This window comes from Motacilla alba, chromosome 8 (assembly GCF_015832195.1).
Source record: "Motacilla alba alba isolate MOTALB_02 chromosome 8, Motacilla_alba_V1.0_pri, whole genome shotgun sequence".
In the NCBI taxonomy this organism is placed as follows: domain Eukaryota; kingdom Metazoa; phylum Chordata; class Aves; order Passeriformes; family Motacillidae; genus Motacilla; species Motacilla alba.
Window position 1 is genome coordinate 4,838,008 of NC_052023.1, and position 15,233 is coordinate 4,853,240.

The 15,233-nt window shown below is 49.9% G+C and overlaps 1 protein-coding gene across 1 annotated transcript in view; it reads left to right on the forward strand.

Moving 5' to 3' along the window:
* Positions 1–11,312, forward strand: part of SSBP3 (single stranded DNA binding protein 3) — a 55,062-nt gene extending 43,750 nt beyond the window's left edge. Inside the window, 13 exon segments of the mRNA XM_038144280.1 lie at positions 851–931; positions 1,746–1,805; positions 3,689–3,755; positions 3,863–3,939; positions 6,780–6,844; positions 6,946–6,994; positions 7,201–7,236; positions 7,423–7,477; positions 7,892–7,962; positions 8,664–8,742; positions 8,944–8,972; positions 9,176–9,277; positions 9,833–11,312. Of these exon segments, the coding sequence (XP_038000208.1) occupies positions 851–931; positions 1,746–1,805; positions 3,689–3,755; positions 3,863–3,939; positions 6,780–6,844; positions 6,946–6,994; positions 7,201–7,236; positions 7,423–7,477; positions 7,892–7,962; positions 8,664–8,742; positions 8,944–8,972; positions 9,176–9,277; positions 9,833–9,862 (801 nt within the window). The 3' untranslated portion in view covers positions 9,863–11,312.
* The last annotated feature ends 3,921 nt before the right edge of the window (positions 11,313–15,233 follow it).

The window sequence follows — 15,233 nt, forward strand, 5'->3', positions numbered from 1 at the left end:
GGTTTTTCCAAGAAAATTTTCATTTTGTGCTTTTAAGGGAAATTTAAAAAAAAAAAAAAAATTTAAAGTGGGCGTTCAAGCCCAAAATGTCAGCGACTGCTGCATTGCAGTCTTAAACCTGCACCAACTAATCTCTCCTTTTTTCCCCTAGACATCCTTTCTTTGCTCGCAAGCCATTTTACTGGCATCCTTAGGGAATCCACCTCGAGGAAGGATGTTGCATCCCTTCAGCGTGGCGGCGCAGCCCCGGTTGTGCCGGCCGAACGCTGCCCAGGCGTGAGCTGGGACGGGCTCCTCGTCCTCCGCGCTCGCTCCGGTGAACCACGCTCAAAACACAGACCCGGAGGTGTTTCCAACCTTTGGGATGAGAGAGGAAAACAATTTTTTTTTTTTTTTAATTTTTTAAAGATTTTTTTTTTCCTTTTTCTTTCTTTTTTTTTTTTTGGTTTGGGGGTAGTTTTTCTATTCCCCCCCCAACCTCTCTGGTCCTCTCCTGCATATTTTTTCCCCCTCGTTGCACGCCCCTGAAAAGTGTTTCCCTGTGTGTTTATCATTGCAGACTTGGTTGAACCACTGGACCGTTTACTCTCAATGTGGCCACTGTATTTTGACAGATGTTCTGATTTTGAATATTTTTTTTTTGTATATATCATTAACTCATTGTTCAGCTGCAAATGAATGGAAACTCAATTAAAAAAAAAAAAAGAAAAAGAAAAAAGAAAAAAAATTTATTTCAAACCGGGAGAACTGACTCCCTGACTGAACAGGTCCACCCGTGAATCCTTTTTTTAGCTCTTTCTGCGCTTTCATGTGCTAATCTATAACCTCCTTCTACTGTCTGACCTCACAGGGACCGCCTGGGTCACAGCCCTCGCCACACGCACAGCCTCCACCCCACAATCCTAACAGCATGATGGGACCCCACAGTCAGGTAAAGACACTAGTGATGGGTAGGGCTGTGAACCGGGACGTGCGCTCGATTTACTTCTTTTTTCCCCCTCTGTAAGCATGCTGGGCAGCAGGTACCCGCTCCCCGGGGAGCATCCCCCCGGGCGCCCCAGCTCCGAAGCAAAATGTTGGTTTTTTCCTTTTTTTTTTTTTCCTTTTTTTTTTTTTTTTTCTTTCTCTCTTTTTTTCTTTTTTTTTTTTTTTTTTTTTTTGGTGTTTTTTGGATATGCATTTATCAATGGACTGAGAAGTCAATCGTGGGTATCAGACTGTTTTACCTTCCCAAGGTAGCCTGAGAAATTTAACTTGATGTGGATTTTTAAGCTTCTGTTAGTAGCAGCAGTTGTAAAAAGAAGTAACGTTAAGCCTTTCTTCTTTTTTTTTTTTTTTCCAGTACTTAGCACTGGGGTTTTTTTGTGTGTGCGTGTCTGTATGTGCTTATTTGCCACTTTTTTTTAATATATCTCTATATATTTAAACTTGAACATTATCTAACACTCAGGGTTTCCCATGCACTAACTTTAACAGCCTCACCTAGTATTGCCAATGTCAAACACGCTCTCAAACAATAAACCTACAGAGAAAATGTCTAAAAAACGGACTCCAGACACCTTTCTCTTTTTTTTTTTTCCCTTTTGAAACGTAACTTTTTTAAAAAGGATGACTCCAGAAAAAAAAACAAACAAAAAAACAAACAAAAAAAAAACCAAAAGCATTGTGTGCAGGCTAACCAGCGTGCGTGGGGAGTGTGCTGCCTCCCCAGGGCTCAGCCCTGACCCCCTTTTGTGTCCCCGCAGCCGTTCATGTCGCCGCGCTACGCCGGAGGTCCCCGGCCCCCCATCAGGATGGGCAACCAGGTACTGCGCTCCCGGGATTCTGCATTTCCTAGGGGTACCTGTTATTTGGGAAGGGGGATGAGGGCCAGCTGTCCTGCAGACGCTTCTTGAGTTTGGGTGGCAAGCATCACCTCCTCGGTCACCCTTTTTTTTTTTCCTAGTGCCAGATCATCAGATGTCACTTAACAATGATGGTTTAATTTTATTTTGGGGTTTGGGCTTTTCCAGGGTGGAAACAGCGGCGGGGAATGTGCTGCTTTCCAGCCATGGTGTTCCCAGCAGGGCTGTGCCATGCTGCATGCTCGCTGCCCGGCTGGATTTTCCCTGCAATCGCAGAAAATTAAAGTGATGGAGATAATCCTGCTGCTGGGTTGACCGAGCGTTTAGATCAGCGGCGGGGTCAAGCGGGGCAGGTCACTGCTGAATTTTTTGGGTTGGGTTTATCCTCTTATCCCAGCTTATACAAGGGCAGTTTGTTTCTGGCCTTGCAGACGGAGGCTTCCACCCCACGCCCTGCCTGGACGCATGCGTGGCCTTTGGTTAAGGAATTCATCTCCTTGCCCATGATGCCATGCAGATCCATAGAGCAATGACCAAATTTGCCTCTAAAGGGAAATTAAAGGAAACCTGTAATTCCTTTGAGCAGCAAAGGTGTCTGTTCAAAAATTATCTTGGGAGCTTGTTTTTTTGGCTTACCAGCATGATTCTTGTGTAGGTCTAATTAGCAGAAAGAGCAGGATAGTCAGAAAGTGGGATGCACCAGCTTGCTCTGCGTTAGTGCTTGCTGGATTTGAGACTTGAATTTTCAACTTGCTAACTGATGCCGAGATGTAGCTGAGAAAAAAACCCAGAAGGGGCTAATGGAGGACCCTCATGGCTGGAAGAGCCTTCCACCCAGGGCATTGATGGATGATGTAACAAGGTATTAATTCACTGCACCTCCTCGTGGGTCAGTTTTAACAGCACCCCATCCTGCAGTGGTTCTTGGCTCATCCCAAGCTCTGCTGCAGGTGAGCACAGTGAGCTGGGCAGGCAGGAGAGGCAGGTTTGAGGAGGCTGTTCCCACAGCAGGATCAAGCATCCAGGAGTGGGTAAAGTTAATTAGAATGATTGTATTTTTTTCCCCCAGACACCACATAAAAAACACGTTTGTACCTGGGCAGAGCTCAGCGAGGTTACAGTCACATCCTGAGGGACAGGAGGAATAAATAGGCAGGCAGGAAGGTCAGGCAGCAGAAGTGTAAATATCCACCCCTGCAACCCTCCTGGTTTATCTTCCTCCTGCTGCCAGCTTCCAGCCTGCAAAAAACTTGGGATTGGGCTGATTTTGCCTCGGCACAGCCGTGTGCACCCAGGGCCTGTGCTGTGCTCCAGCACGGGGATCCTCGGTGTTGGCATCCAGCGTAGCAAAGCTGTTTACAGTTTGCTTCCCTCAGGCAGACAATATCTGCATTTTTCTTCCCCTTTATCTGTTTGGAGTAGCCTTTGAAGCTTAAATAGCTGTATTGCCTGAGTGGAATGTGAGTTTGGGGAGGGGGCCTTGCTGTGCTGCACATGGAGCATCGCCACAGCCGGTGAATCACTGCCTGGTGTGGCCCTGGTGCTCTGTGTCACCAGGGTGCCGTGCTGCTCGTCACCTTTCCCTGCTGGATTTGACACCGCTGCCCCGCTCAGCCTGGGTTTCCCCCTGCTTTCCTAAAATACAACAGCATTTGGCCTGGGGGAAGGGGGAAATGCCTTGTTTGGGGTTTAGAGAGGGTTTGCAGAAGGATGAGGGAGGCAAAGACGTGCAGGCTGTAGCAGTGGGATGTGAGATGCAGCAGGATGCAGGGGAATGTGGGATGCAGCAGGATGCAGGGGGATGCAGGATTAATATTTTTAATCTTGCTCCCTTGCTTTCACAGCCCCCGGGTGCTGTTCCCGGTACACAGCCATTGCTGCCCAATTCGATGGATCCCACGAGACAGCAAGGTAAACCCAGCAGAGGAGACTCAAGCGCTGATGTTCTTAATTAGCTGTTGATTCGGGACCCAGAGTGGCCGTGGTGCCGTGTAACACCCCTGCTTTCCTCCCAACAGGGCACCCTAACATGGGCGGCCCCATGCAAAGGATGAATCCTCCGCGAGGGATGGGCCCCATGGGTCCTGGTCCGCAGGTAAGCCCGGTGCCAGAGCACATCCTACAAACCATGGGAACAACCTCCTGGGGCTGGGAGGGCTGGGAGTTCCCCCCCACGCCCCGTCCCCCCATTAGTGTTAATGTGTTTTACATTAGTCTTGCATCTGGAAATCCCTCCTTTTAACAGGAGTGAGGTCTTCAGAGCTCATTAAGGGTATTAGAGCCTCCCTCCTGCCCTTCTGTCAGAGGGGATGGCACTTAGCTCCGTGCTGGAGCAGCCTTTGAGTGCATTACGCTGCCTGCTTGGGAAACAGTTACAACCCTAACTGCAGGAAAGGGGAGGGAGGCTTGCATTTGAAATTAATAAATAAAAAGAAATGGCAAAGATCCCTTTAGCAAAGGGAATAAGGCTTTCCCCCGCGAGGTTCCCCTCCACCTGCCCTTCCTGCTGCCTTCTTGAGCTCTGTATTTCAGGAGAGGGGAGTAAACTTGAAATTAAGCAGATCTGGGTTAATATATGCTGTCGTTCCGTTGATTCACTTTATGGAGTGGCTTGTTGTTGACTCACTCCTGTTTGTTCCTTCTACGAGACTTCAAAACCAGATTACCATATTTTGGTTGGAGGTTTATCCTCTCTGCATCGTCGCCTACGTGGAGTTTGTAGCGCGGGGATCAGAGTCTGTCAGGAGATGAGCGGGTGTGCTGGAGTTTTGTTTTGTTTTTCCCCTGGAGACTGTTGAGATAAGTGAATGTTGTGTAAAAAGGGAGTTGTGTCATGTCTTTAGCACCAACCTGAGGATGCTGCTCGGGGCTGCTCAGCCACGTCTACGGGCACCTGGACCCATCCTAGGGCAGGGGACAAAAAAGCCTGCACCGTTTCGCAGGCAAGCCCTCCCATAGCGCTGCCGCTGCGCTTGAAATCCTACTTTCATGGAGGATAACACCCAAAAAGAAAAAGAAAAAAAAAACAAAGGCGTTTGCAAGCGTGGCCTGCGCCAAGGCGAGCGGCGGCGGCTTGCCCGGGGGAGGCTGCTTCCCACTTCCAGAGCTCGCCGCGAAACTTGGAAGCGGGGAGCGCGCGCTGAGCGCCGCGTGGGATGGCGGCGGCTCTGGGAGCCGGCAGGAGTTGTGAAATGTTCAGAGCTTTATTTTTGACTCCACCGTTCCCTGTGTATGTACATTAGGGAGAGGTTTCTTAAGAGGCAGCCTTTCCCTGGAGAAGCGCTGGGCTTCCCAATCTGGCACCCGCAGGCGCTGCCTGCCTGCAGCCATCCAGGAATCGGCGCCTGCGCAGGCAGCCACCAAAAATACCGACCCAGCCCCAGCAGCCCCTCACGCCTTGTGTGCCCTGGGCTTGTTTCCCTTTAAGCTTTGCATTGGGACCTTCCTAAATACTTCTCAGACGATTCCAGAGGGCTTCAGAACATCCAGCCAGGACATCCTGGAGTTCTGACAGCAGCTCCTTATTACACAGCGGTGATGAATCATCCCTTTCAGCTGATTGCTGCTGCCTTTTTCCCTTTTAAGAGTCCCATTTGTAGCTCTGCAGAAGCCAGGACAGGGTTTGCCAGCACCAATATGAAGAGGGTTTGTAGCTGCCTGGGTTTTGGTGGTGCCTTGCCCAGGTCGCTCGGCACAGCTGCGTTCCCTCCTCATCCTCCCTAAGCATCTTTCAGCTGGCTTCATTTTCCAGCCTTTCAGCTCCAATTAAAAACGCTGAGCCCTTTTTTTTTTTCTTTTTAACAAGGGGCTTGATGCTGCTATTCAGTGTAAATGGCTGAAATTTCTATCAATTAAGGACTTGCTGGTAATTTGTTTGGGGAAAACCCTTTTCTGCCTCTTCAAAACAAACTTTGGTGATGCCCTCAGCAGTGCGCCATGCACTGGTGCATCCGTAAATCCAGGTAAAAATTGACAACACCAAAGTATTGGACTTAAAATCCAGTTTGGAGCACTCCAAGGGGCTGTGGTGTAGGAAGTGGCCAGCCATCCCTCCTCCTGCTGTAGCAGTTTTTTCTTTAAATGGCAGAAGCACAGTCCAAAAAGATGCGTTACAGAAGAGAGGGAGGTGGGAGGGGAAGAGTGACAACGCGACCTAAATCTGGCTGCACGTCGCCTGGAGGGCACACGGAGCAAAGCATAGACCAAATGGAGCGCGGCGGCATTCGGGGGATTCCTCTTCCTCCACTGCCTTGGGCTTGGCTTTGTACTAGAGCTGGTTTTAGGAGATGAGGGATGCAGATCTGAGGCTCCCAGTCCCAGCTGGAGGCTGAGCCAGGGAGGAGTAAGGCAGGAGAGGGGGCCCAGGGGGCTGCCTGCCCTCGCCCGCTCCCCGCGGCTGCAGAGCCGCTCCGGGGGATGGAGCAGAGAGCTGGGGAGCAGCAGAAAAACAAGCCTGGCTTGGTGTTCCCTACCCCAGCAGTCATCCAGGGAGCAAGGAGTGCTCCATCTCGGGAGGGAGCTCATGCAGCCTTTCCTCATCCTTACACTGCAGCAGGAACCTTCCAAGTGGTGCCTTTTCTCCTCCTCCTGCCCCTGTTTTCTCCTGCACAAAGGGAAAAATCCAAAAGGCTGTTGCTGGCGCTGGGGGCTGTGGACAGAATTGTGGAGCTGGGAGGGGGATGTTTTCCCTCCACAGAGAGCAGGGAGGGGGAACTTCGGGGCTCAGCCTGGCTCCCGTCCATATTCAGCTGCCTGGGCTTTTTTTATAAACACAATTGCCTCTTATGTTCATCGTCATTAATTTTTTTTTTAAAGCTCATTTTTGCACACAGACCCGCTTGTTTTTTGTTTGTTCATTGGCTTTTTTCCCCCTTTCTCTTGTCTCTCTGGTGTCCCTGCCCGTTACGGTAGACTGACCCTTGGTTATCGTTGCAGAACTACGGCAGCGGCATGAGACCTCCACCCAACTCCCTAGGTCCTGGCATGCCTGGAATTAACATGTAAGGCAATCCCCACCCTGGGAGGTTTCACCACTGTCTCAGGGACTGTGTCCAGAAAAACAAAAACATTTATTTTTTCCCCTGTTTAATTTTGTCTCCAGGGGGCCGGGCGCCGGTAGACCGTGGCCGAACCCCAGCAGTGCTAACTCAGTGAGTATCTTGGGTTGGTTGGGAAGCATCCTGCAAACGGGATCATTCCCCACTAGCTGAGCCCTGCTAATGAGAGGAGCTTCCCCAGCCTCTTGCTTAGGCTGCTGGGACTCCCGTCCTGGCCCAGCTGAAGGGGCACAGGGGGTCTTAGCTGTGCCCTGATGGGGTCCAGCCCATGGCTGAACCTGTCTCTCTTGTCCCTACAGATCCCATACTCTTCTTCATCGCCTGGTACATACGTGGTGAGTCCTCCTGCCCCTGCTGTCTGTCCTTTCATCAGGAGTCCATGTGGTTTGGGGTGGAGTCAGTGCCACGGGAGGTGGCACTGGGCGGGGTGTGGGGGTTGGGAGCTGGGGGAGGCGTTCGAGAACATGGAGAGGTGGGCAGTGCTCATGGTTGCACATCTGACACTGATTTTGTTTCCGCAGGGTCCGCCCGGCGGCGGTGGCCCTCCAGGGACACCCATCATGCCCAGTCCTGCAGGTACGAGCCCTCTGAGACCCCTCTCTGTCCAGGGCCATCCCTGCCCTGTTGGTAATGACCAATTTTTGTGGCTTTTGGCTTTCTGGGAACCGAGTAGCGTGGGCTTCTTGACTTTGGGATTGCATTTGGGGATGGTCCTACATCCCCCTGTGGATTTGGATGCTGGAGGGCTCAGGAAGGTGAGGAATTACCTTCCCACCCTTCCCAGCCAGGATTTGAATTATTTTTCACAGTTGAATTTCTGTGATTAAAAACTTTGTGGATCTTCATTAAATACAAATTAACCAGAAAATGGTGGTAGTTAGAGGGAATTTTGGGTGATAAAATACAAAAGAATGAGTTCAAGTGGCATGAGTTTGTTTTAATTAAGAAATGAATTAATCACCCGACTTACTGGGCTTCACTGTTCCACAGATTCAACAAATTCAAGTGACAACATCTACACAATGATTAATCCAGTACCGCCCGCAGGCAGTCGATCGAATGTAAGTCTGCTTTCTAATAATTTACATATCAGATACCATAACAAATCATAATTAACTTCATCAGTTGAGAGTAAAGCAGTTTAATTGATTTCAGCCATTTGTTACAAAACAGAAATAAAACAAACCATCAAAAAGCGATTAACTCTTGGGCGACTTTGTTAATTTTTTATGCTTATTAAGAGAGCAGCAGTCCTGCTGCTCCGGCCAAGGTGCTGGGCTTTGTGGGATATGGGCAACCTTAAATCCTGTGGAATGATGGTTGGAATGCTGTGTTGCAGCTCTGGGTCAGCTATCCAGCCAAATCTTAGAGGTGAACCCAGAGCTCCACGAGCCCTGCAGCCTCAGTGGGTGATACAGCCCCAGGCTGTGCCAGGAAATGTTTGGATTGGATATTCAGAAACTTTTTTCCATCAAAGGGCTTGCCAAGCATTGGAATGTGCTGCCCAGGGCAGTGGTGGAGTCACCATCCCTGAAGTGTCCAAGAAATGTGTGGATCTGGCCCTTCAGCGTGTGGTTTAGTGGGGCTGCTGAGTTGACTCTTGGACTTGGTGATCTCAAAGAACTTTTGCAGCCTCAGTGATTCTGCAATTCCTCCCTCCTTGCCCTGCTCCAGAGGGATGACAGTCCCCAGGAGCCACCGTGGCAGCTGCTTGGGGTGGTTTTGTGGCTGATTTTGGGTTTGTCACCTTTTTGTCCCGCAGTTCCCGATGGGCCCCGGCTCTGACGGCCCCATGGGCGGCATGGGCGGGATGGAGCCCCATCACATGAACGGATCGTTAGGTGAGCCTTGGTGGTGCTCCGTTCCCTGGGGACACTGGCAGAGCATCCCAGTGCCTGTTCCCATCCTGGGGTCAGCCCCAGTTGGTGCCAGTGCTCAAAGCAGGGCCTTTGGGTGGAAGTCAGTGGGGCTGTGGGGGACACGGAGCCGTGGCTGCAGGCCCACCCAGTAAGGCTCTTCTCCTTTCTCTCCCCTCCCTGCAGGGTCAGGAGACATAGATGGACTTCCAAAAGTAAGTGGGGTTGGTTGCAGGGTGGGTGTGTGGGCTCTGCCCTTCCCTCAGCACCGGGGTGCTGCTGTGACCCTGATGGATGGGGACACGGAATGTGACTGGGGTGGGCAGGGCTGTGTCCTGCCCCACGGCATTGTCCTGCCCCTGTGGTGTTTCGGGGGGCTGTGGGGACCTGCTCACCACCTCCTCTCCATCTCCCACAGAATTCTCCAAACAACATAAGTGGCATTAGCAATCCCCCGGGCACTCCAAGAGACGACGGGGAGCTGGGAGGCAACTTTCTCCATTCCTTCCAAAATGACAATGTGAGTGAGTGCCTGCCTGGGGATGGGGGGACAGTCCCTGAGGTGTCCCAGCACTGGGATGGTGGGCTTGGCACCCAGTGGGGGCCTTTTGGACTTGGGTTATGCCATGTGGGAGCTGCTGCAGGACAGAAGAGTGGGCAGGAGGAAATAAGGCAGTGGGTGGAAGCTTGGGGTCTGTGCTGGGATGGGGTGCACAGGTGGAAAGGAGCTGGTGCAGAGGTGGCTGCGCTGGCCTGGCCAATTGGAGGCTCCGTGGGTGGCTGCAGACATGCCTCCTGTTCTCTATTAGCAGCACGTACACATGTGCATGTTAATTATTTGTTTCAAATTGCATCTCGCCCCATACTGTTCTGCTGATTTTCTTCCCGGAAAAGCAAGTTACAGCTCAGATTAGGCCCTGATAAATTGGAGTCTCCGACATATCCTCTCTTCCTGGTTTATTAGACCCAATTAGGCCGCTGTGTTGTTGTCATCAGCCTCCTTTTGCATCCCTCTCTTCGATGTCCGGGGCTGTGACCCACCTGGTTTCTCACCGTGGCTCTGTCTCTCTTGCAGTATTCCCCCAGCATGACGATGAGTGTGTGATTTCCCTCCCCCTCCTCCTCTCCAGGATCAAGAGAGTCAGCTGCCGTTCGGAGGATCTCAACGAATTATGCAAGAAGAAGAAGAAGAAGAAGCTAGGTGTATGGGCAGGGACACGCGTGGCGGGGGCCAAAACCCCAGGTTTAGTTTCATGCAATAAAAAGGCTGAACTTTTTATTCCATAAAACATGAAGGACAAAACTTAAAATATTTCAAGACATGACAAGACCCTTCTTTGTGCAGAAGGGTTTATATATGTACATGACACTTCTTTTTGGAAACAAACGGAAGCCTCTAGCACCCAACTCCGATCTCTTTGCTTTGTTCTTTTAAATAAAGACAGAAACCGAACCTGTTGTATGTTTGTGCCGTGCGACACCAGGAAGCTAGTCTAGATATGAAATCATGTTGTCTCTGTTGTAGTCATTTTTTTAAATAAACTGGACAGTTTACAATGGTGGTTTTCGTTCAGAAGGCCTGTTTTTCTTTTTTTTTTTTTCCCTTTTTTTTTTTGGTTTTGGGGGTTTTTTTCCCGTGTATTTTTTGGGTTTGGTTTTTTTTTTTTTCGTTTGCAGCACAACGCTTCCTCCTCCAGTTAACAAGATCTGCTTTGGGGAAGAGACTCCAGCACCTCGTTATAAACTTGTTAACGCAGGTGACCCCTTCTAGGATCACATCCTCGAATGAATCGTGATCTTGCTCTCTGTGACTGTGGCATGCACTGTGTTAGTCTTTCCCCCTCCTCTGAGTACAAGAAGAAATCTCTTGTCCCTCCCTTCCCCAGAATCCTTCAGCTGGTTCACTGCAAAAATAGATTGTTTTTAATAACTTTTTTTTTAAATCCACCAGAAAAAAAAAAAAAAAGGGTTAATCTGACCTGGGACTTTGAAACTGTGATCTCCAGCTAACTTTGGGATTTTCTGGGGGTTTTATTTGCTTTGGGGGTATTTTGCGGGGGGGTTTCTTTTCTTTAGAGATGTGCTCTTGTCAGGATTTCACTTATCTATGATTTGGAACTGGATGGAGATATTTTTTAAGGAATTCTTGTTGTTAAAATGTAACCTTGCTATTCTGTAGGCTCGCTCTGTAATAAGAAAATAAAAATTAATGGCAAGCATCGAAGGCCCTTCCTTCTGGTGGGAGAGGAAGGGACGAGCCAAGGCGGCGGGTTGGGATCTCTGTACATGACACTACCCTGTAGTTTGGTCTTGGTTTTTCTCCAGCTCCCATTTCTGCTCCATGTATATCATATTCTGTAAAATATTCTCTCCCTTGGATTTGACCTTTGTGCGGATTATTGAAAGCATTGTATCTTGTTTCAGTGTTTTTTCTTACCTTGTAGTCTGGTTCGAAAATTACCGAGAGGGAAAAAAAAAAAATAATTATTATACATTGTAGTTTGTGTACGATATTTGTTGATAATGTTTTATTAAAGGGATGTCTTTTTTCCGCACCCCTTCATTGAAATGTTTTTGGGGGGCATTTGGCTTGTTTTTATTATTCTGACTGCAAGACATGAGATGACAAAACAACTTTTTTTTTTTTTAGTGTGTAATACGATTAATTTTTTTTAAATGTTTGCCTTCTTTTTCCTAGGCATTTTCATTCTGCTTTACCTGTAGAAAGTCAGGAGGGAGGGAGGGGTGGGTGGGATGGGGGTCTGAGGGTGTCAGTCTCATAGTTACAGTCAGGTTAATATCTTCCAATTAATGCAGATTTGTTGCATTGCATACCCAGGGGCTCCCCAAGGGGTCAAATTTTTACCTTTTCCACTGTTCAGGTGTGGGGGGTTTTTTTCCTTTTTTTTTTTTTTCCAGTTTTTTTGTTCTGATGTGAGGAAATGAAAGGACCGGTTTTAATGTATTTTAAAATGAATAGCTAAATTATTGTCTTCATTGGTATGGGATGGTTTTTTGAATGAAACGGTTCCCCCTCCTCCCCCCCTACCCCTGCTGTAATAAATATCAACATAAACATTTGATTTCGGTGCTCTGCAGTTTGTTCCTGGTGTTTGCTGCCAGACCCAGGGTGGGAGTTGGGTATTTTTTTTCCAACCTTTATCAAGGGCCAAACCCCAGATTTGGGGTGCAGGAGCAGAGGTGATGCAGAGGTGAGGTGGCATTTTAGGAGGGCTGGCTGAGACTGGGAATTCAGAATCCCAAAGGGGTTCAGGATGCAGTTCAGGACCTGGGAGAGGTTTAGTGATGCCTGTTTGCTTCTTGAATTCTTTTGGTTTTTTTTAAGCATTTTAAAAATTTAGCCTAGAAGTGGTCAGTGTTGTCTGCGCTGCTTGCTCTCCCCACACCCAGCCCATCAGGCTGCAGGCGGAGAGGGGTGTTTTAGGGGCTAAAAAGGGGATTTTGGTACACTGTTGCCCAGGCTTTGCTCTTTAGAGGCTGGAGGAGTTGGGATACCAGCGTGGTGATGGAGGCTGGTCTGCCCTGCAGCAGCTCCCAGGGGCAGGAGCTGGGTGCTGCTACTTCCCTTTGCCAGAGGCCTGCAGTGCTGGCAGGTAAGAAAGGGGGGGGAATACACCAGTGTTGTTTTCAAATATATAAATACTGAGCTTGCAGTGGGCTCAGTGACTCCTCCTTGGGCAAGAGCTGCTGGGTGGGTGCCCACATCCAGCCAGGAGCAAACAGCTCCAGGAGCTACTGGGGATGAAGAAAGCCAGGCAAGCCAGCCTGGTTCCCCAATGGGCAGCATCAGAGGCTCGGGGAAAGATTGGGAAATTTCAGGCCTCTGGTCCAGGCAATCACATCCCCCTGTGCTTTGCAGAAAATAGAGTTTGAGCATTGTCCATCACTTGGTTTCATGGCCCCTGAGGGGTTGAGGCTGATGAGGAAATCCTGCCCTCCCAGACCCCTGGGGCCATCCCTGCCTACCCAGGCCCTGCTCAGCTGCCCAGAGCAGCAGGCTCCTGCACTGCTGCCCGTGGTGTTTTTATTGTGGGACATAGAAAAGCCCTTCCTGTTGGTTCTTAAGGGTTACAGGCTGGTATTATTCAATATCACCATGAAACTGCCAAGTTCCCTCCTCGAAACGTCTCCTGAGCCCAGCCTCGGGGATAATTGTCTCCCCCATTAGTTTTCATTAAATTAAATGCAGGAGGAGGATCAGAACAACCAGGGGCTCCAGGCTGAGCACGGTGTGTACTTGTTGGCATGATGTGTGCAGCCTGTGGAGCTGGATTTTGCAGTGGGAGCGGTTCAGGGGGGGGAGTGTGGAGTGGTGGAGAGCTCTCCTGTGGGCATCCAGGCTCCTCTGCCTCCTCATCCCAGGCTCCTGCCACCCCATTCTTGCATGTTCTGCTTCCCTGGCTGCCATTCATGAAAAGTTTATGCCTGGCCCTGGTCTGTGCCGAGGTAACGCCGTTCGTCTGCTGACGAGCCTTTATAACTTATTGATGCCAACCCAGATGTGCCTCTGTGACCCATTGCTGGGCTCCCTCAGCTGGGCCCATTCCAGCAGGCCACGCTGGAGGAACCGGGAGAGCTGAGCCATGCACGGAGTGCTTGGGAAGTGCAGCAGGACACCAAGGACAGGTGGTAGGGGCTGCCTGGTTCAAGAACCACGACAAGCCAACCTGAGCATCTGTGCCAGGTGCCAAGCTGGGAGCTCCCCTCCAGGCCCTCAGAGGAGCATTCCCTGCACAAGGATCAGCTGCTCCTTCCAGCAGCTGGTACACTCCAGTACCATGGCCTCACACCCTTGTGTATGATCCCCTCACTTCCAGAGGCTTCCCGATGCCTCACACAACCCCTGAAGCCTTGTTTTCCTGCTGACCATCCCACGTCTCCGTGCTTCTGCTATTTTTCAAAGCTGCCTTCGCTCTGCCTTCGTCCATCCCTCCCCGTGCTTGTGCTTTGTCTCAGCTCAGCTTGGACACAGCAGGGTTCCAGCTTCCTCAGTCTCTCCCCTTCAACTGCCTGCCCTGACAGAGATGTCTTTGTTGAGAGGTAAAAGCAGCTGAAGGGACTCTGCCTCTTGCAGACAGACCATCCCCACAAATTCCCACATCTATGAGAAGCACATGAGGTGTTTCACCTCTACACAACCCCTCTCCACCACAGCTGCTCTTCCACCAGGCTTCCTCAGGGAAATTCTCTCCTCAGGAATGCTAACGGGCAGCTGGCTGCCCTACAGAGCTTCCTCCCTAGGACGGGTAATGACCCGAAGCTGGAAGAGCGAGGGGATGTCATGCAGGGTCCGTGTGACACAGCAGGGAGCCAGCAGCCCGAGAAAGAAACACCCACTGCGTGTGACAGGCTCCACAGAGCACAGCTCTGTTAAAATGCGTTCCCAAACACCTGGCTGCAAATCACAGACCTGAACAGATTCACTCCGATGGGCTGGATGAGGCATCCCTCGAGCAGGCAGGATTAGGATGATGCAGAGCAATGCAATGCTTATGAGGTTTTTTTCTCTTTCAAGCACTTCTGCTAACTATGGAGGGATTTGTTAATTTAGCCTGCAGCCACCGCATCCCAGTTTACGGGGTGCAATTGTTGATCTCAAATGTCACTGGTGAACGTTCCCAAAGCCTGCAGAGTGGAGCTGCCTGATGGACTGGGGCTGGAACACACAACTGGGGTGTTCATCCAGATGGCCAGGGAGCACAAAGCACAGACCAGCCTCTGACACAAGACACTGAAGTGAGATGAATTTCTTGGAAATGTGCTCCTCCACACCTTAAAATAGCGCAGGCTGTCCTCTCCCTTCCCATGTGCTGGAGGGTACCAGAACTGCAAAACATTCTACATTTGGCTGCAGCTAATTTAGCTTTCATTTTACAAAACCCACACTAATCCCCCCATGTTAAAATGAATATGCTTCCTGCTCAGTTAACTCTGTGTGGCAGGAAGAAATTCTTCCTTTGTATTTTTAGCAGCAAATACCAGCTACAGGCACCAAAGTTTCCCGCTACATTCTACACCACTTTCCCCAAATGCACAGGTCTCTTCATCCAGGATTGGGGGATAAAAGGACTGTGGTTCTACAGATCCAACAAAGCAATCCCTCCGATTAAGTGCTTTGGGAACTAAGCACAGGGCAGCACGACGCATCCCACGGCAGCCAGGAGTAAAACAAAGTCAAAGCCAGGCAGAATGAAAAAGCCTCGTGGCTCAGGCTTTCCCCTTGAAGCTTTGTAAGTCTCTTCTGCATTCAGAGGGACTCAAAGCAACCTCGGGAATAGGTTTGAGTCTGGCTCTGTGCAGAAGCACACTGAGAGCAGAGCCTGCGCAGAGGAATAATGACTGGCTTATGTTCTTCCCAGGCAATGGAGGAAGAGTGCAGGAGGATGCATCTGACGACTTCTCTAACCCAAATCCAGAGGTGAGCCCCTAAAATGAAAGAGTTTCTTCATGCACTA